We start from the raw sequence: 22,626 nt of genomic DNA on the forward strand, positions 1-22,626 counted from the left end.
TAGAAAGACAGCTCCACGAACTTAGTTAGTCTTTTTGTCTTTAAATATATAAAGTCATAGCTATTTACTCTATTATTTTGATCTATTTAGAAATGTTTTGAACTTTTTTTCTCTTTAATTTAGCTTGGTTTTAGTTCACAACTAACTATATCACATTAATTTTTATAAACAGAAGATAAACCATTGTAGTTTTGTTTCCTGTCTTGTTTCGTTCAGACCGAAGTTTATTGTGATAGATGACGAAATAAAACAATATATATCTATTTAAGTTGGGATTATGCGAATTGATAGACAAATGTCCACTTTACCAAAACTTGGCGTTGTAGTAATTAATTCGTTAAGTGGTTTTGGTGTAGAAGGCACAGAGCATCCCGATCAACTGATGACGGTTGGAAGGAGCCTTCTCTTTCGCATCCCTCCATGCCCACCGTCCTTATGTAAGCCTCGTCCGATAAGAATTCCTCCCCGACTTCGTACACCTCCACCCCCTCCACGGCATTGAAGGTTTCCAAAAGGCAAAAACACATGGATCCCAAAATATTTGGATGAAAATATATTTTCGTAATTCCTCACTATAAATGTAATTCTGAAATTTTCTTTCAAAATAAAGAGATCATGCCACTCGGGATGATGGTATGATGATATGTTGTTGTAAGTTTTAAGCTATTGTATGATGATATATTTGTTGATATTGTGTCGATAGAGAAAGTGGCAAAAAAGAAAAATTTTAAAGAAAGAAATGAGAAGATGTTTGATACGACATTCTATATTATATAAATGATATTTTCAAGTCACTTAAAATATTTTTTCTCTCCGAGCGACAATAAAGGCGACTCTTTATATTGACGGTTATCTAAATTTTTTTCACCGTTCCCGGCGGCGTAGGCCGCCGGATTTCACTATTTTCCTGCTTATTTTACTTTCTACTTTCAATTTGGCTAGTATATGATGTCTTCTTCATTACTCCCTCCGTTTCTGAATAAGTGTCGTTGTAGAGAATTTTTTTCGCTACAAAATAAGTGTCGTTTTCGATTTTCAATGCAAAATTTATTAGTTTTATTCAGTAATCTATTTTTCTATTGGTTGAAATATGGTTAGGTGTATCGGTAATTATGTTTTTATATAGGAAATGTACAAAATTAATTGTTTCCTTAGTCCGTGTGCACAGACCCAAAAAGACACTTAATATGACACAGAGGATATGAGTTTTCATCATCTTCATCTTCCGTTTTCTGATGAAAATCGAGGGCTGTCACTATCTCCATTAGTGATAGATCTTGCTCGATCCTTTATTCGGTTATTGGCGTTATTCCTCGTCGTATTTGGCGTGTGTGTTTTCCCTTTAATAGGGTGGGATTCCCCGGTCTGTGATCTTCGATTCAGTGCCGAAGTTTGTGTATCAGCTTTTGGGTTTCGTGGTGTATTCCTGGTGGCAAATATTCAATCAGATTATCTTCAACCTCTCAGGCTTCATTTGTTAATCGCATGGCTGAACGATTTGTTCCGAATTCAATCAACGAAGCGAGCCCTTAAAAATCGCATGGCTGAACGATTTGTTCCGAATTCAAACAACTTCCATATAATGCCTGGAAAATCTTCATCATACAGGCAATTAAAAATCAAATACTGGTTAGATTTTTTATTTTCAAATTTCAATGCATGTAAATTTTTTTAAAAAATATTTAATTCCATTGGAAACCTCGAACCCAGAAGTCAATTTGTAACATTTAAAACGTTTTTCTATCGATTAAAATAATTGCAATTAGAATATAAAAACTATAGGGTGCACAATTATCACTAGTAGTTTTGTTTTCTTTAATCTTGATAATTTCCCTTAACATGTATCTTGTCAGCAATATTCGTTTCCCAATTTATTATTAGATAGTTGACAGATGCAATGTCCTTACAATACACCATTTGCATTTCTTTGTATTTGTCTTCGTCAACCACCATTTGGGATTTCTAGAGTTTGATACCCAGCAAACTTTCTTATCAGTTGCTTGTAAGAAAAAATTGGCATTTGCCACAATAACAATTACTATTTTTGAAAACCACTTGCCCCCTATTATTACCAAAGAAAGAGTGTTAATCTTTAACATCTAAGTTTACAAATTCAGTAGTATTATATAGTCAAGCAAATTAATTTGGGTTATTCATTAGTCAATTAAAAATATAAGATATTGAAATTGGAATTTAATAATTTATCTATAATATATATGAGTGAAATGAAATAAGATAAATCCTGGAATAATATCTATAATTTATCTATAATATCTGCTCCACTAAAATGAAATGATAATGGGGTGATTGGTAGTTGTTGTAGGTGCTGTCCACAGTTCTATTTATTTCCAAAGCACCAAATTCAGAGCAATCAAGCTTTAAATTTTTTTTTGAAACCACAGCTCTTGAAATAACCTACAGCTGTACAAGTGCTCTGCAGAGCCAAATATCCAAAGCAATTTTTTAGTGCTTTCCATAAAATTCTACAGCAATAAATTCTACAGCCACATCAAAAAGTCTACAGATTTTTTTTTACAGCAAAAATTTTAAAACTACGGCCCTTACCAATCAGACCCAATATCCTGCCGTCCTGGAAAATGAGTCATGCTAATATAATAGAATAAAATTTGCCTAAAACTACCAAAACTTCTAAGACCCATAAGTGAAATCTGAGTCATCGATGGCTTCAACTCTAGCACAAACCACACAAACCATAAATAGTTTTCACCTCTTCATTTTATATAAATGCATACCAATGGGTCATATTGATCATCACTCATCAGTAAATTAAGAGACAATACTAAGATGACATCTTCTAAAGTGTCTTACATGCTTCTCTTCCTCCTTCTCGTTCTTGTGTTTCCCCATATGGATAAAGTCCTTGGTGAAAAAGACAGCTTCACAACCTTAGTTAGTCTTTTTGTCTTTAAATAAAGTCATAGCTATTTTCTCTATTATTTTGATCTATTTAGAAATGTTTTGAACTTTTTTTCTCTTTAATTTAGCTTGGTTTTAGTTCACAACTAACTATATCACATTAATTTTTATAAACAGAAGATAAACTATTGTAGTTTTGTTTCCTGTCTTGTTTCGTTCAGACCGAAGTTTATTGTGATAGATGACAGAATAAAACAATCTCTTTCTTATTATTTGAGGAGCATTATAAAAAACTAACCTTGAGTTCATGTGTTATTATCAAAATTGTCATTTCCTACGTGACATAACCACAAGCTCTCTCACACCATATATTCAAAAAACCTTTGTTTATTAGACTAATTACAAAAATTGACATTAATCATTTGATTGTAACTTGACATAATATATTATAAGCTTTTTCATTATTGACTAACAAAAGAAAAAATCATGTGAAGATTTAATGTGTAGTCCTATGATTGCACAAATTAAGCAAATAAGTTAATGCGTAATCATTATTAGTTTCCTATATTCATCAAAACTATTGATCCGTGATATATTTTCGTATTTATTATCTTTTGTGAGTCTTTTTTTACAGAATCCAATTTATGAAAACTTTGACCAAGTCATAGTCGAGATATTATTATAGTTAAATAGATGAGACAAAAATATTGTATTGGTTTTTACAAGTATTCATCATATAGCATGTTTTATAATATTCAAACGATATGCATATATAAAAAAGTATAGTAAATGTAATTATTTTAAAAACTTTTGTACTACATAATTAGGTTTACCAAAAAAGAAAGTTGTGTGCCATGGAATTTCCTTTTTATTATTTGAGGGCTAAGACAATATATAAGACAAAAATCCATATTTTATTAATGTTATATGAAATTAATTATCATGTTAAATGATAATACATTGCTAATAATCATGTTCTTGAGTGATTGTAAAATACATTCAAAATGAATTCCATAATAATTTTTTTCCAATCCCTTAACTTTTGCAACAAGACTATTTGATTACGAAATTAACATAAATGCTGACAGACATTAAATTTTGAAATTTATATAATACTTTCTGGTTAAGTTTAAAGTTAAATATCATGTTCTTTACAATTCATAAATGATACATGACACTTTTAGAGTCTGGAAAATATAAATGATTCATAATTATGTTCTTCTATAAAACTTTGGTACATGATATTAATTTTGATTAATATTTTTTTATATTTTATGGGATATGTGACATTTATGATTGTGTATGGACAATATAAACTCGACTATATTGTAAAATAAAAATGCCGTATATCAAAAGTATACAAAAAGTTAAATGCAATCTTGAGTGATTGTTAAATACATTCAAAATGGAATGACATATTAATTTTTTTTTCAATTCCTTATTTTTTGCAACAAGATTTTTGTATTATGAAATTAACATAAATGGTGATAGACATTAAATTTGGAAATTCATATAATTTTTTCGGGTTAAGTTTGAAGTCAAATATCATTTTTAATATGGAATTCTTTAAATATTGAGATCTGTTGATAGCTCATTTGTCTATTTACAATTCATCAGTTGAATTCCCTCAGACTTGGGTCACTCGATTCAGCTTCTAACCTTCTTAGATATTGGAATTGAGCTTAGTTAACCAAATCTAGATATCTCAGGTGATTAGTAGAGATATTGAATCCAACTAACGGACCGTAGCCCTTTATCTTGTGTCTTCTCGAAACTTTTTAATAAAAACAAACTTTTTGAAACAAAAGATAAATAAAAAGAGACTCATATGTATTTTGACTGATAATGGATATTAAGGTTCAATAATAGACTTCTTTTACAATTTTGAGTTCTAATCAATCCACTGGATAGAAAATTCTTATTATTTACTTCTTTTGTTCTTTTTTTTCATTTTCATATTATTTACTTCAGTTTACTTTTATTATTCTATAACTTTTATGTACTCTAGAACCAGTATAATTATAATAAAATATGATGATATAACTTATAAATAATAAAACAACTATTGTTTATCGACCATAATAAGCTTATCGTTATCCCAAATTGGATCATTTTATTTCCATTAATCTGTACATCAAACGTTACTTCTTTTAATCTATATATACATGTCACTATTACTTTTACCTTTTCAATTTATATCTTAAAATTTATAATTATTTTAATTTATTCGCCCTGCGCCCAGGTCATCACCTAGTATATATCTATTTAAGTTGGGATTATGCGAATTGATAGACAAATGTCCACTTTAACAAAACTTGGCGTTGTAGTAATTAATTCGTTAAGTGGTTTTGGTGTAGAACGCACAGAGCATCCCGATCAACTGATGACGGTTGGAAGGAGCCTTCTCTTTCGCATCCCTCCATGCCCACCGTCCTTATGTAAGCCTCGTCCGATAAGAATTCCTCCCCGACGTCGTACACCTCCACCCCCTCCACGGCATTGAAGGTTTCCAAAAGGCAAAAACACATGGATCCCAAAACATTTGGATGAAAATATATTTTCGTAATTCCTCACTATAAATGTAATTCTGAAATTTTCTTTCAAAATAAAGAGATCATGCCACTCGGGATGATGGTATGATGATATGTTGTTGTAAGTTTTAAGCTATTGTATGATGATATATTTGTTGATATTGTGTCGATAGAGAAAGTGGCAAAAAAGAAAAAATTTAAAGAAAGAAATGAGAAGATGTTTGATACGACATTCTATATTATATAAATGATATTTTCAAGTCACTTAAAATATTTTTTCTCTCCGAGCGACAATAAAGGCGACTCTTTATATTGACGGTTATCTAAATTTTTTTCACCGTTCCCTGCGGCGTAGGCCGCCGGATTTCACTATTTTCCTGCTTATTTTACTTTCTACTTTCAATTTGGCTAGTATATGATGTCTTCTTCATTACTCCCTCCGTTTCTGAAAAAGTGTCGTTGTAGAGAATTTTTTTCGCTACAAAATAAGTGTTGTTTTCGATTCTCAATGCAAAATTTATTAGTTTTATTCAGTAATCTATTTTTCTATTGGTTGAAATATGGTTAGGTGTATCGGTAATTATGTTTTTATATAGGAAATGTACAAAATTAATTGTTTCCTTAGTCCGTGTGCACAGACCCAAAAAGACACTTAATATGAAACAGAGGGATATGTTGGGTGAACTGGAGTTTTCATCATCTTCATCTTCCGTTTTCTGATGAAAATCGAGGGCTGTCACTATCTCCATTAGTGATAGATCTTGCTCGATCCTTTATTCGGTTATTGGCGTTATTCCTCGTCGTATTTGGCGTGTGTGTTTTCCCTTTAATAGGGTGGGATTCCCCGGTCTGTGATCTTCGATTCAGTGCCGAAGTTTGTGTATCAGCTTTTCGGTTTCGTGGTGTATACCTGGTGGCAAATATTCAATCAGATTATCTTCAACCTCTCAGGCTTCATTTGTTAATCGCATGGCTGAACGATTTGTTCCGAATTCAATCAACGAAGCGAGCCCTTAAAAATCGCATGGCTGAACTATTTGTTCCGAATTCAAACAACTTCCATATAATGCCTGGAAAATCTTCATCATACAGGCAATTAAAAATCAAATACTGGTTAGATTTTTTATTTTCAAATTTCAATGCATGTAAATTTTTTAAAAAAATATTTAATTCCATTGGAAACCTCGAACCCAGAAGTCAATTTGTAACATTTAAAACGTTTTTCTATCGATTAAAATAATTGCAATTAGAATATAAAAACTATAGGGTGCACAATTATCACTAGTAGTTTTGTTTTCTTTAATCTTGATAATTTCCCTTAACATGTATCTTGTCAGCAATATTCGTTTCCCAATTTATTATTAGATAGTTGACAGATGCAATGTCCTTACAATACACCATTTGCATTTCTTTGTATTTGTCTTCGTCAACCACCATTTGGGATTTCTAGAGTTTGATACCCAGCAAACTTTCTTATCAGTTGCTTGTAAGAAAAAATTGGCATTTGCCACAATAACAATTACTATTTTTGAAATGTATTACTGGTGAATGATATACAATATTTTGTACTATTTAAGACATTCATAAAGATCTGGTTGTTAAATATTAATTATCTATTAGGAAAGTGATAAGTTCAGAAAGAGATAATGCTTATCGTATTATGTTTTGTCTTCTTGTCTAAGTCGGTCTAATCACACCGACTTATATCTCCTATATAAAGAACTTGTACGTGATGAATGAAATGATGAAAAACAAGTCTTTTGACTCTCTTTTGTAATACATATATTTCTTAGACAAGTCAATATCTCATATCCCTCTCTCTCCATCGATCAACATATATTTATATATAAAGAAAATAAACAACATCTGATCCTTATTATACAACACGTTATCAGCACGATGCTCTGACCAATTGAGTTTATCAATCCGAAAATTCTTAAACCAGTCGAGGTAATGTTTAAATTTATGTGTTTCAATATACTTAATTTTTTTAAATTTTATTATTGTTCCGGAGTGAAAGGCTAGGCCTTCTCCGTTTATTTTCGGAATGATAGGCGACGCCTTCCGCGACTGATCGTTATGGTAGGCTATGCCTTCACGATCAGAGAAACACGTGAATAAAAAAAATGCCTCCATGAATAAAAAAAATAAAATAAAGGTCAAAAATGGCAAACTAAGTCTCCTCGGACCACCACCGGGCTTGCTATTCGTAGGTGAACAATCAAGAAAATTAACTTGGGTTATTCATTAGTCAATTAAAAATCTAAGATATTGAAATTGAAATTTAATAATTTATCAATAATATATATGAGTGAAATGAATTCCTCCTCGACGTCGTACACCTCCACCCCCTCCACGTCATTGAAGATTTCCAGAAGGATAAAACACATGGATCCAAAAATATTTGGATGAAAATATATTTTCGTGATTCCTCACTATAAATGTGATTCTCAAAATTTTCTTTCAAAATAAAGAGATCATGCCACTCGGGATGATGGTATGATGATATGTTGTTGTAAGCTATTGTGTGATGATATATTTGTTGATATTATTCAACGTAAATAAATATAGTTTATGGATTTGTGTCGATAGAGAAACTGGAAAGAAAGAAATAAGAAGATGTTTGATACTACATTCTATATTTTATAAATGATATTTTCAAGTAATTATAAATTTTATTCAATAGTAATATATAAACAAAATATAAATTTTTTTTTTTTTGAATAAATGTTAAATTGTATTCATCCAAAAAACGTTTTTACATGAAATGCATCAAAAGGCTGAAAGACAAATAACCACAACTACTGCTTAAATTTTGCTATCTTGTACCAAACCACATTCTCATCCCTTTCTCCATCTTTTGATCTCCTTGGCCCCGAATTGTGGACAGTTTGTTCCTCACATTTTTATCAATGATTTTAGCCAGCAGAACATGAGGAAGCTGCTTCCCTCCATGCCGTCTGTAGTTCCTCTCTCTCCATATCGAGTGAGCTGCTGCTTGAAATGTATATCTTATCAAGAAGAGCCTGACCCGATCCTGACCTTGTGCAAGCATAAGCTCAACAATATCATCCCATCTCTCGGTATATCCCGAACAAAGCAAACCCCTCATGAGCGTTCCCCATATTTGGCTCGAGTAAGCACAAGAAAAGAACAGATGATTTCTTGTCTCCACTTCCTGTTTACACAATACACAAGTTGGATCTATAGCAGGATTCCATCTCAACATCCTGTCACATGTCGACAATCTGTGCAACGTCGCAATCCACATATGAAACGAATATTTCGGCGTGGCATGTTTGAACCATATATATTTACTCCATCTTTGCAAAATGTATTCTTTGCGGATCAACAGCCAAGTATTTTTGGAGGAGAACATAGCTTTATAAATCTCTGCTTTGTTTCTCCAAACTGCAAGTCCTATGCACCATTATTTGCAGATTTTATCTTTTCAATCTCCTCCTCAACTCTATTCAGAATCACTACACGATGTCTTCTTCTTCTGTGTTTTTGTATAGCTTCAGCAACTGTTGAATTTCCAGGAATGCCCAAATCCATAAACCCTCTTGCTCCCAACAAATCTCTCAGACGCCCCATATTGCACCAATGATCATACCAAAAAGAAGTAGTCTCGCCATTTTTTACTTCCATTCGATGAAACCTTCTGGCAGAGTCTCTAGTCTTAAGGATTTTCTTCCACATCCAAGAGCCAACTGTGGTGGTTTCCTTAATAGACCAAAAGGATCCTTTCCGGATCAGATACTGCTGAACCCATTTCACCCATAATGAATTCTGACCAGAAAGAATTCTCCAAACTAGTTTGAGACAAGAAACCTCATTCACCTATGTTAAGATTTTCAGCCCCAGCCCGCCTTCTTCTTTCTTTTTACAAACTTCTGCCCATCCCACTTTTGATTTCTTCATATTTAACCCAGGCCCCGACCACAAGAACCCAGCACAAAGTTTCTCTATCCCACTTAGACATTGTCGAGGAAGCCTAAACGCTGAGAGCGAGAAGTTTGTCAAACTCATGATGACAGATTTTATTAACTGCAGCCTCCCCACATACGATAAAAACCTCCCATTCCAATCGCACATTCTTGTCCTAACCTTCTCCATCAACGACAGGTAATCTGCTACTGTCATTTTCTTGGTGAGCAAAGGTAAACCAAGGTAACGAACTGGAAGCTGACCCGCTTCAAATGGAAAGTTCTCAAGTATAGCATTCTGATTATTTGCGGAAATCCCAGCCATATATAATGTCGATTTTTCCAAGCTGATTTTTAATCCAGAGAGCTTCTCAAACTTCTCAAACACCTTGAGAATCCCTTCAACCGATCTCTTCTGCCCATCCGTGAAAACCATTATATCATCTGCGAAGCATAAATGAGTCAGAAGAGCATTTTTACATCTCGAGTGATATCCCACTAGTCTGTCAGCAGCCGCTTTATCTAACAACTTAGAGAGAACATTCATGCAGATAACAAATAGCGATGGAGATAGAGCACAACCCTGTCGCAAGCCTCTGGCGCTGTTGAAATAACCAGCAAGTTCTCCGTTAACATGAACAGAGAATGAAGCAGTCGAAACACAGAGATTGATCCAGTGAATGTATTTAGCTGGAAAACCCAAAGCTTTGAGTGTTGCTAAGAGAAAATGCCACTGCACCAAATCGAAAGCCTTATATATATCGATCTTCATAGCGCACCTTGGAGAGATCTCACTCTTGTGATAATCTTTTACTAATTCAGTAGCTAATAATAGGGTCTCCATCAACAACCGGTCCTTAACAAATGCTGACTGATTAGATGAGATGAAAGTAGGCATTATATCTTTGAGACGGTTGGCTAGGAGCTTAGATATCACCTTATATAACACATTACAGCAAGATATTGGCCGATAATCCTTCATTTCCCTAGCTATATCTTTCTTAGGTATCAGAGCCAGGATAGTAGAATTGATACCTTTGGGAAGAAAGCCTTTGATGAAGAATGATTGAACTGCTACAACCACATCATTCCCAATTATTGGCCAAGCTGCTTTGAAGAATTCAACTGTGTAACCATCCGGTCCCGGCGATTTATTTGATGGCATTTTGAATATCACCTCCTTCACTTCCTCAGCTGAAACGTCTCTGATTAAATTTTCACAATCCTCTTCACTGCAACGAAACTGAAGGAGATCTTGTAGGCTCTCCACATTAGGCATTTCATAATCAAGCGGCCTATGAGTGAGCATTTCTGCGAAGAACCTCTCAGCTTCTTTTTTAATGTCTTCCTCCGTTGTAACTATACTACCATCAGGACAAACTACTTCTCTGATGGCATTCATCACCTCTCTAATTTTTGCTGCATTGTGAAAAAACTTATTATTCCTGTCACCAGCCTCCAACCAGTGCATTTTTGACTTCTGCTTAAAGACCTCCTCTTCTATATCTGCAAGTTTCTGCCATTTCTCCAATGCTTCACACTCTCTCCTCATAGCTTCTGAACTCGGATTCATTAAGGTTTCTCCATGCCTATCACAAAGAAGTAATAGCGCCTCCTTCGTCTGCTTATGAAGCTGCCCCAGTTTATCTTTACTAAGAGACCTCAACGCCGGCTTAAGACCTTTAAGTTTCTTCCCAAGTCTGTATAAGGCTGAGGTTGAATGAAAAAGTTGATCAGTTTCTCTCCAATACTCTTCAACTGTCGGCAAAAATTCATCCATTGCTATCACATTTGTAAATTTAAACGGTTTCCTTTTCTTCTGCTTGTTCTCAATATCAAAATGTATCCTGCACCTGAGGTGATCAGAACATCCACCCGGTTCAAAAACACTATATGCCCTCCCCAGACCATGAAGAGCAACATCATTGATTAGAACCCAATCCAGCTTCTTACAAATTAAATCTCCCTCCCTCTTGTTACACCATGTAAACATAGGCCCATGAGATCCCATATCTGTTAAAGCACAATATCGAGTAAGCTCCTGAAAATCTCTCATCCCTGTAGTAACATTAGGGCTATTTTCATAACTTGAATGCTCTTCGCCAGCCAAAATCTCATTGAAGTCTCCAAAAATTAGCCACTACTTCCTCTTAAACATTGGTGAATCTTTATGATTTCGCAAGTCCTCCCACAAAACCTTCCTTTCTTCCATTGTGCTCAAAGCGTACACAGAAGAACAAAACATCTCCTCCTCCATCCCTTCTAACAGAACTGAACAAGTAATTAACTGACTACTTTTAAACACTGGTGTCATCCTTACTGATGGCCCCCAAACAACCCATATACGCCCAAGATGATGATGCTCATAGTTAGCCATGTGAGACCAATTCATGTGAGACCAATTCTGAAAAACTGAATTCATAATATTTCATGCCTTCCTTTCCTTCACTCTAGTTTCTATCAAGCTTCCAAACTGTAAAGACTGATTCCTGACCCATTCGCGGACTACTTCATGTTTTGATGGTTTATTAAAGCTGCGCATGTTCCAGAAGAACCCAGTCATCTTGCGTCGCGGGGTTTCTTCTTCTTATTTGGATCGCACGGGCCATCATCCCGCACTCTCTGAACAGACACATCTGAAAGGAATTTATGTTTAGCCTTGTATCCTCTTGGCAAGAACTGTCTCCTAACCACTTCATCTTCTCTCATTGACTCCTTTTCCAAATGCTCCTTATCACTTTGCTCCTCGCTTCGCTCCTCCGCATTAACTTCCTCCAAAACCTCCTTGTTAACCTCCTCTACTTCATTATTCTATGTTATTTCTCCCTCTTCTTCATCCAAACTCAGTACTGAAAATCTTGATTTAGAAAGGATTGATACCTGACAAAACTTTAGTTTATTTGTTACTGCAGGGGTACGACTAGCTTTCCCCGGCGATACATCCATCCAAATTTTTTCTCCTTCACTTCCCTTATTACTTTCTACTATCGTCTTCTCTAGAACCTCCATAATATTCCCATTTTTGCTAGTTGTCATGTCCATCTTATCCTCTGCATCAGCATCAAGAATAGTTTCCGACCCAGCAGCTTCAACTTCTTTCGATTCCACCACCTCTGCACATTTCTCCTTCACATTACCAACCTCCTGAACCTTAATCTCCATTTCAACTTCACTCTCTTCCTTCCTCCTTCTACAAGCTCGCATAAGATGTCTCCATTTGCCACAATGAGTACATTTTGATGGGAGCCACAGATAAGTATATTCCACCCGAGTTTTATTCCCCTGAAATGTGAAGTTCATTGATTTTGGTAACTCTTTCGACAAATCAGCTTTGACAAACACCTTAGCAATCTTCAGATATATGCATTGCTCAGTTTCCGGATGTAATCTCGCAGGTATACCAACCGGACTTGTCACAAAACTTAAGCCCTTCCAGGAGAACATATCCATTGGTACATTCTTCAAGTGGACCCAGAGAGGTATTGAATGTGTTTCCTGCTCAATATCTTCTATTAATGGAGACCATTTCGCCATGATAACTGGAACTTCAGCAATGTTCCACATTGCTCTTCGTACAATCATGTTCCTCGTGACTGGATTACTCACTTTGAACTTCATTGTTGTGGAGTTAATCACGTAAACATCAATCATCTGCGACTTGTCACTTTGCGCCCAAATCTTATTGACAATCGCATGAACCTTGCCTATATGCGGAGCTTTATCCAAAAATCTTCCAATTAGAAAATCTTCCCACAAAGGAGCAGCATCCTTGAAAACTTCATCCGGCACACTCACAGATCCCACACCATCTTCCATTTGAATTTTCATCTCATATTTCTTCAAAATATTCTTCCCTTTAACCGCGTTAATCCACTCCCCCGTTTTCAGATCCGAGTTAATCGGAATAGACTGACTACCTTCCAACGTTTCTGTCGAAGGCGCTGATAGATTTTGTTTCTTCATCTCCGATCCCAAAGATTCTCCTTTTCCCACCGTCACCGAGTTTCTAATCACCGAACCTTGGTCACCCTCTTTCGTAATCACAACCTCCGAACCTTGAATCCCCATCGCCGGAGGCAGTAGATGACCTCGATCCCCCATCGGAGATCTAGATCCTGCTCCGGAGCCATTGAGATCCGCCGTAACCCCGATCGCCTTTAGTTTCGCCAAAAATCAAAACAAAATATAATTACAAAGTATAATTTGTTAGTAAATTTTCTTTTAATAATATTTATAATCTAATATATTAAAATAGAAGTCACAACTTCATTTCATAAGTGATTTTTTTTTTTAAGTTGGACCATCTCTTAGAAAATTATTTAAATGAAATTTTGTATACATATTTGAATTATTTGAACTATTCTAAGAAAAAAATGAAATAAATATTCCTATATTTTCTTTGAATGAAATTTGAATAAAATATTTTCATATTTTTTTATTACAGCATAAATATATATTATATTTTTCATTAAAGCAAACATTTAATAAATTAAATTAATTATTTTTTATTTATAGTATAAATGAATATTTTGTTTTTCATTTAACAAAATCTTTTAAATATTTAATTAATAGACAACATAAGAAACCTTCAAAAACATAGATAATAAAATGAAAATTCAGGTTTAGAAAGACAAAACAAACATAATGCATTAAAATTTTCGGTTTAATAATTTAATTGAAGCATACGCTTTATAAATTACCGGTTATGACCTAAACCTAATATATATATATGAGTATAATCGTAAGAATATTAATATCTGAGTTAATAAAGAAAAGAATAGAATAGAATGTAAAAAAAAAAAAAATCCTCTGGCGATTGGCGATGGCGATAGCATTCAAGGCCAAGGGTATCGATGGCCAGCCATGAATGGGAACCGGGGGCTCGGGAGTTTCGCGTGAATCGTACGAGATTCAGTCGAATTGAAAAGTATGAGGGATTTGATGGAGATTGATATGTTCAAAATATCAATTTGAGATCTAACGAGATTTTGAAGACGGGGTTTTCGATTGGAGATCGGGATGAAGTTAACATAGAGGCATCGTGGACAAGACCTGCAGATCGGAAGAGGATTCCTGAAGATCAATTACGAGATCTACACTCTTTAAAACGAAATCTCTGATAATGGCTTGGGGAAAAGTCAATATTATGCAATATTATGGCTTGGTCTCTGGATACGGTTTCTATAGATGGTTCACGGGATTGTATGGATACATGTTGTGCGATTGTGCGAAACATGTTGGAAGGATCTGGTATTAATGTGCTAGGATTTTCTTAAAGCGTTCTTAGTAACTATAAAAGGAGCAAGGCTTCTTCGTTTACAGACACAACTTTCAGTTTTGTAACACAGAAACTAAACACTCTTACTTCTCTGTTTCTGGTGCCGGTGATCATGTCTCAGGGTCAACTGGTTGGAGCGAATGGTGATGGGAAAATTGGTGGAGGCAACCGAAAGAGGCTGAAGATTTCTGTTCCACATTTCGATAACTCTGACCTCATTAAGAGTTATTCCAAAACCTTGATCGGAAGGAGTATGAATCCAAGGAAGCAAGATATCTCGTCCTTGCTGGTGATGCTACCAAAGATATGGAAAGTGGAGGAGAGGGTAGCAGGCACAGATTTGGGATTGGGAAAGTTTCAATTCCACTTCGACAACCATATCATTTCGACTTTTGGATGATAGCCTTGGACCGATGGTAACTAAGGATGGCGAGAGATTTTCCTTCGGTGATCCCATTTTGGATCAAGATCGTAGACGTCCCCACATAATTCTGGTCAACCTCTACTTTTCATAGCATTGGTGATGCGATTGGTGAAACCACAGATGTGGATCTTTATGATGGTAAAATGCGGGTACTTGTTGATGGGCGCAAGGAATTGTGTTTTGATACAACGGTTGAGGTACTTGCAACTCTCAAGTATGATAAACTGTTTGGATATTGCTCGCTCTGTTCTAGTCTTTGCCATGCTTTGGAGTATTGCCCCTTGAATCCGAAGAGTTTGCTTAAGAGGAAGGAGATTAGAGATGGAGTAGCGAATCGAACCGAGGATCGAGCAAGAAGTTACAAGGGAGTGGTGATCAATGAGGGAGGAAGCAATCAAGAAGGTGAGAAGGATGTCAAAAGTATCAAGGAAAGGGTAAAGGAAAGATGTATGAGGAGCAAGACACGAAATGGGAGAGGGTGACTGATCGTGGAAACAAAAGACCATATTCAAACCGGTCTCACAACAAAAGTGAGGAAGGGAGTTGCAGATGCCGGAGTTCTCGCTGGGAACAATCAAGAAGGCCATCTGAAGAGGAAAGAATTCGATACGCCCGACCTTCACGAGGGGAAAAAGTCCATTAAGAGGGGAAAGAAGTCTGTTATGGAAGGTAAGAGAAGACACACGTGAAGAAGGAGAAATACGGATAGATGGAGAGGACAAGATTACTGTGCATCAGGAAGAGGAAAAAAACTTAGGATCAAACAGCAATGCAAGTCTTACGAAGGGAGTTACTCCACTGTTAGGCGACCAACGTGACTCTACTAAGGTAACTACGACTTTAGGAGATATGGGGAATGGTTTGATACTGGCTAGTGAATCTTTAGGTGATGTAACCACAACTCTAGAACAATATGGAGGAACAAATGTAGGGGTGGAATGGTCTCAAAATGAGGATGGAATGGAATTAGGTGAGGATGATCATAATTGGAAAGAGTCTGATGAGATATTGGAATTTGAGGATGAATTTCAGGATCTTACGGATGGTGAGGATAAGATAATGACTCAGGAGGGAGCTACGGAAGCGACTGAAGAAAATGCGCTTGTCAGAGATACAGCCGACACAGAGGCACCTGCAATGGAGAAGAAAGTTGCTCCCCGTAAACCACTATTTTCAGGGAATGTTGGTGTCCATACAAAGAAGTTTACTCAAGTCCTAATGTCGCCGCGTAAATGTGTAGCTCCCAAGCAGACTGGCCGGAAGGGAGGAGGAGGCGGAGGTGCTAAGAAGATGGAAGACAAGGGTCCCTTAAACCCTAAACAACTTCCTAAACCTTAAGCTTTATGGATAAGAGTTGTCTATTAGATTTATAATGGGATTGCGGGAGGTTTTTTATTTATGGTATTACTAAAATAAGCTCTACGAGTATCTTTTCTTTTTGGAATACTTTGATTTTGGGAGGGTTCTCAATTTGGTCTGGTCTGTTTGTTTTCTTAAGGTTATGGAATAAAAATGGTTGCTTTGGTTATTGGTATTGGATCAAATGTGCAACTGGATATGATTGCAGTACTAGTTCTTTTGTTCGGGAAATAGACTGCTTCACGCGCATAGTTTTCAGAAGGTATGATAAGGAATTAGAATGGTTTTGGTCTATTGGTATTGGACAGCGAGGCTCTATTGCACAAGTTCAATTGTTCTGGCTGGTCTCCTCAAACCAGTTACGAAACAGCTTTATGCATGGAGTTAGACTTGCAGACAACCGTGAAGACGTAGAAGACGATATGGCCCAGAGCATATGCGATTAGACATATACGGAATCTTTACTATATGGGGAATAACCCTTTTTATTATAATAGTGGTGTTCGTTTGGTTGCCGCAGCTTTTTGAGTCTGCGTCTGTTCGTTTTGGTGTTGTTCGTTTTTCAGACTCAGACGCAGCTTGTTGTTCGTTTCGAAGACGCAGAACATTGACGCAGACGCTGGACGCAGACGCAAGAAATTGATTTATTGCTGTTCGTTTGGCAGACGCTGCGACTATTTGATTTTGTTTATATTTTAATTTTATAAATTTGGAAAATTGTATTTTAAATAAATAAAATGTAGTTTGAATTTGTAAAATTATATTTTAAATAAAGAAATGTAGTTTACATATATTTACATGCATCAAAATATTATATTTAATTGATAATAAATTTTTAGTCAACTATACAAATTTAACAACATTTTTATCATAAATTAAAGAAAAAATAATATATCAAAATATTTATCACAAAACAAAGCTAAATAATACATAGTCTTAAATAAATAAAACAAATATTTCAATATCACATAGAAATGATAATCAAAGTTATAAGCAAAGAAAAACCAAGTCACTAACTTAAACATTTAATACGGTAAACGACCTCTACCATATTCATCTGTGATGTTCTTACGCAAAGCTTCCATCGCTCTATCACCAGTCGGCTCATATACAGTATGTCCACCACCACCACCATCATCATCATCTTCTTCTTCATCACTGTCACTATCAGCTTCTTCTCCTTCTGCTTCTCCATCATCATCACTTTGCCATTGTACAAAATCATGATCTTCCCGATGCGAATCACGTATGAAGTTGTGTAGCGCCATCGTCGCTGTCACGAGCTTAATCCACTTGACCAGACAATACTTTGGATGCTTATGATCCAAAATCCTCCATTTTGCTTTCCGTACTCCAAATGTCCTCTCAATCACCGATTGCAATCCTGAATGCTTTCGGTTGAACAACTCTCGTGCACTAACAGGTGGTCCTCCTCTAGCAAACTGACCAAGATGATATCGCATACTACGATGCGGACCAAGATACCCCGTCCTGGTCGGATATCCCGAGTCAACTAGATAATACTTTCCAGGAGGAGGATGTGGAAAAGAAGCCTCATTCCTCGCACAATGAGTCAAAACCTTTGTATCATGTGCTCTACCAGGTACACCGAGATATGCGTATATGAACTTCATGTCGAAGTTACATATAGAAAGAACATTCATTGTAGGATCTTGCTTTCTACCTTTATATGCTTCTGCATTGTGACTTGGAGGGCGAACCGGCACATGAGTTCCATCGAGTGCTCCAACACAATCTCTGAAATGAGGCCAATACCGATCATCATTCCTCAAAACCGGACTCACTCTTCCAAACTCGCCTTCTTGTGGTCTTAATGTATCCTCCGCAAACTTCAGAATAGCACTCAAAACATCATCAAGCTTCCGTTGGACCGTATCCAATGATCTTTGATACCTTGCAGCAATATCCCGCTTCGTCTTATCTTGACCAACAGTCTCGAGAAACATCGCCACAGATTCCTCAAGGTAGACATGGTGAGTCTCTTTCAATCCATATCGCTCAGCTAGCATCTTGCACAAAGCTTCAAAATTCTTTTGGTTCATTCGAAGAATGTCATAACATTGCTGATCAGATTCATACATAAGTTGTTGAACATGTCGCCATCCTGCTCCTCGATCTGTTCTATGACTCAATCTCTCAGTAATAGGCACATCAAGCAAACCAAGTTCATCATCATAATCACCATCCTCATCTTCCAACATCCATCTTTCAAGCATCTACAAAACCATTTTAAATAAAACCATAAGTAGTATAATACACGTGATCTGAACTGAGACATAATGCATATTCGTAAAGACATATCTGAGACATATAAATGACCAATCTGGTCGTTTCCAATCTGGTCGTTTGCAATCTGATCGTTTGCAAGACCACAAACATAGATATCAAGTTCAAGACCACAAAACAGACCTTTAAAACTACACACACGACATGTATATATATTTAACACACACGACATGTATATATATTTAACACAGGCGACATGAGTTCAAGGAACAGACCAATCACACAGACCAATCACATGTTTATATAAGTTAAACCAAAAATTCATTCTCAAAGTGCTGAACCAAAATCAAGACACAAGAAGAGTAAGAAGTGAAGTATTTTCTCAGCTAAGTCATCTGTTCCCAAACATATAAACAAAGACATGATCATAACTGATTTGTATATATAAAACGTAAATCAAGTTCCATATATATATATAAAGGCCACAAAAGGCAGAGTTTCATACAAAGATCAGATCACAAAATACTAGTTCCAGCAAGATCACAAAATAATCCTAAACTCCATACTAGTTCCAACAAGATCACAAAATAATCCTAAGCTCCATACTAGTTCCAGCAAGATCACAAAATAATCCTAAGCTCCATACTAGTCAATCATCACGTTTGATCTTAGTCCTAAGCTCTAGAAACTTAATCTTCGCTTCATCCGTCTTCATTGTTATAAAGGCCCTTCGACTCCCTTCATTATCTATAAGATGTTCCATTGCTGCTTCATATAATGGAGACCACTCTCTCACTCCAGGCAATGCGTACAGTATCTCTAACACATTCTCAACACTAGAGGCTTCTTGACGCTCCAACATCCGTTCCGCTATCCTATTCTTCACCTCCAGAGCTGCAGTCCGTTTGTCACAAGCTTCTACAACCAGATCTTTCTCTTTACGCTTTCTTTTGGCTCTTGAACTTCCGGAATGAGTCTGAGCCGCTGGCTGAGTTTGGCGTTGTGTTTCTGTCTGAGCTTGTGGCTGAGTTTCTGTCCCAAATGCTTGAGTCTCTTCTCCTGGCTGAGAATCAGCTTCATCACCATCATCTCCACCCACTCTAGAATTCAAACTTGCTTCTCCATGTTGAGCGCTCCATCCTTCAGCTCCAGTTACAACTACACCACGAAATTCTTCTTCAAACAAATCCATATTAGCAATCTCTTTGCATATGGATTTTCTAATCCCAGGACACTCCTATATAACATAAAAAGAAACAGAAGTCAGTAGAAGAAGTAGTAGATCAGATCAGTAGCAGATATAAACATGGAAACTTGAATAAATCATGTCTAAAAAATACACAGAAGAGATATAAGCGAAACTGACCTTTTCACGTTCATTCCACCAATCATCTGACATATCAATCCTTCCCATGTCATCAAACCCAGGCCCTGTCCTATTCTGAAGCAACTTCTTAAACTTAGTGTATCTCTTCCTACTGGTGTCGTATTTGTTCTTGAAAGGCGGCCAAGTGTCATATCCTTTCTTAAACTTCGCTTCAAAAGCCTCTATGATGTTCTGTTTCCCTATTTTATTCATAGATGTACTCGTTCTATTTCCCTTTTTTCTCTCTTCAGCGTAAAGTTGGAAAAAAAACCGGGTTTCCTCAGGAGGCCAATTCTAAAACACACAAAAATTAAGAATAAAGCATAAAAAAACAAAGCAAGACACAGACCCTAAAGCATACGACCTAAAGATTCCGTACGACCTAAAGCATAAAACCTAAAGACATAATACGACCATTCCATACATATAACAAGCAAGAGTAGTGTGAGAGAGCCTTACATCTTTTGCCATCTTAAAAAGTGAGAGGAACAGTGGTAGAGAGTGAGCTTGAGAGTGTGAGCTTGAGACACACAGACACAGCCTGAGATGCTATGGAGAAGCCTGAGACAAAGCAAACACACAACACATTCATCAACCTCTACACAGTTTCATCAAAAGACACAAGAAATCATTTTAAAACAGTTCAAACTTAATACAGACCAACTCTAAGCATCAATACCAACACTTGTTTATATTTTTCTCAACTAATCAGTAGCCACAGTATTATTATAATAAACAAAAAAACAAATTAATTCTATCAAACACTGGCGCAATAACAAGTTTTCCCAGAGCAACCAAACAACTATTAAAGCTCAGTACAAGTTAAGCATAGCATAGAGGTTCACTACCAGCTGAATGGGGTGAGAAAGGAAGGAAGATACTGCTAGCATCAAGCATTAAAGGTATCTTAAGTGCGGACTGAAAATTCTAAAACTTAAAAGGTTTCTTTCCCAAATGTTTCTCAATATTTTTTCTCAAAATCTGTAACACCCTACAATTCAGACAAAAAAAGGGAAAAAATGAGAAGATTTCATTTACCAGGGATAGCATACTCAAATGCTCCAGGATTGCATCGTAGAACTTGGTCATATAACTGAAAAGGCTCCTCAGAGTTACAATTGAGCTCCTTAGCCTCGTTTCTAAGATCTCTGCAAAATTAAATCACAGAGAAATAAGTTGGTGAGCTCTACATTCTACAATCACGAATAGAACTTCACCTTGGCACATTCTCATCAAACCTAAAAAGAAGCCAAGCTACGCTAGTGCAGAGAGATCATTTTACCCACACAACTACTCTACCACGCATTTGAGGGAAAGAAGCACAATCTAAATCTCAGAGATACTTAAATCAAGAGCCAATACATGAAGACGTAAACTTCTCTAATCATCAAAGCAACAAGAGCCAACGAAACAACATATGATTCATTGCTTTTCATAAATTATCTGATCTGATAGCTTCTAAATTCAGATGCGAACACAGTCAACACACAAAACAATATTTTTCTCAACACAAACGGACATAGCTCAGGACGTAAGCTTTTCAGTTTGTTTAACTCTGAGGCAACTTTGCCTGTCCGAGTCATAAATAATAGGCAGAAACACAAGAAGACAAGAGAAGTAGAAAGCCATATATAAAGCAAACACACAACTTCAGATTCTATACGAGGATGATAGCTACAGTGACGAACCTTAAGAAGCTTCGGAGAGCTTGAGAGAAGCTTGAGACAAGAGGCTGAACACAGAACACACTTATTTGCCGCAAATGCTGAAAAAAAACACAACACAACACACTTATAATCGATGCTTGAAACCAAAATGCTTTAGAACAGAGAATTTTTTTTTTTTTTTTTTTAGAACAGAGACAATTACCTGAACGAGAAGCTATGGAGAAGAGAGAGCTTTGAGATGAGATGCCATGGAGAAGAGAGCTTCGAGATGAGATGAGCTGGGTTCGAGATGGAGAGATGGAGAGAGAGAGTCGGGTTCGAGATCGAGAGAGAGAGAGAGAGAGAGAGAGAGAGAGAGAGAGAGAGAGAGAGAGAGAGAGAGAGAGAGAGAGAGAGAGAGAGAGAGAGAGAGAGAGAGAGAGAGAGAGAGAGAGAGCTGGGTTTGAGATCGAGAGATGAGAGAGATAGCTGGGTTGGAGATCAAGATTCGAGATGATATGGAGAAGAGAGAGCTTTGAGATGAGATGCCATGGAGAAGAGAGCTTCGAGATGAGATGAGTTGGGTTCGAGATGGAGAGATGGAGAGAGAGAGCCGGGTTCGAGATAGAGAGAGAGAGAGAGAGAGCTGGGTTCGAGATCGAGAGATGAGAGAGAGATAGCTGGGTTGGAGATCAAGATCCGAGAGAGAGAGAGCTGGAGAAGAGATGCGTCTAACGGAGAAAGGATGCGTCTGCGTCTATTAGGTTAGGTATTTTTTGTAATTAGTGAATTAGGTTAAGGGCAAAACGGAAATTAGATTAAGTAGACGCGGAATTTAAGTCGCGATCGCTGGTTTTTTTGGCGGCTGACGCTGGACGCTGCGTTCGGACGCAGACGCAGACGCAGGTACCCGCGTCGATGAAACAAACAAACTTTAATGAAAAACAAAGCCGCAGACGCAGACGCCGG

The 22,626-nt window shown here is 36.5% G+C and overlaps 3 protein-coding genes across 4 annotated transcripts; 1 reads left to right on the top strand and 2 right to left on the bottom strand.

The window, feature by feature from the left end:
- Positions 1–12,148: 12,148 nt before the first annotated feature.
- On the bottom strand, positions 12,149–13,438 carry LOC125589009. The gene has a single exon (XM_048761098.1). The coding sequence runs from the start codon at positions 13,436–13,438 to the stop codon at positions 12,149–12,151; it is 1,290 nt and encodes a 429-aa protein (XP_048617055.1).
- A 659-nt stretch (positions 13,439–14,097) lies between these two features.
- On the top strand, positions 14,098–16,567 carry LOC106353961. The gene is made up of 2 exons (XM_013793792.3): positions 14,098–14,587; positions 14,737–16,567. The coding sequence occupies exon 2, from the start codon at positions 15,889–15,891 to the stop codon at positions 16,375–16,377; it is 489 nt and encodes a 162-aa protein (XP_013649246.1). The 5' UTR covers positions 14,098–14,587; positions 14,737–15,888; the 3' UTR covers positions 16,378–16,567.
- Positions 16,568–17,242: 675 nt separating this feature from the next.
- Positions 17,243–22,004, bottom strand: LOC106353962. 2 transcript variants are annotated; one of them, XM_013793794.3, is made up of 6 exons: positions 21,881–21,997; positions 21,700–21,776; positions 21,050–21,159; positions 20,471–20,572; positions 20,012–20,305; positions 19,098–19,882 (listed from the first exon to the last, which is right to left on the bottom strand). In XM_013793794.3, the coding sequence occupies exons 4-6, from the start codon at positions 20,480–20,482 to the stop codon at positions 19,295–19,297; spliced, it is 894 nt and encodes a 297-aa protein (XP_013649248.1). In that variant the 5' UTR covers positions 20,483–20,572; positions 21,050–21,159; positions 21,700–21,776; positions 21,881–21,997; the 3' UTR covers positions 19,098–19,294. The 2 variants fall into 2 exon arrangements, with proteins under 2 accessions (XP_013649247.1, XP_013649248.1); XM_013793793.3 differs by lacking the exons at positions 19,098–19,882; positions 20,012–20,305 and adding an exon at positions 17,243–18,635 and having other exon boundaries at positions 21,881–22,004.
- Between the last annotated feature and the right edge of the window lie 622 nt (positions 22,005–22,626).

Source organism: Brassica napus, chromosome C6 (genome assembly GCF_020379485.1).
Source record: "Brassica napus cultivar Da-Ae chromosome C6, Da-Ae, whole genome shotgun sequence".
In the NCBI taxonomy this organism is placed as follows: domain Eukaryota; kingdom Viridiplantae; phylum Streptophyta; class Magnoliopsida; order Brassicales; family Brassicaceae; genus Brassica; species Brassica napus.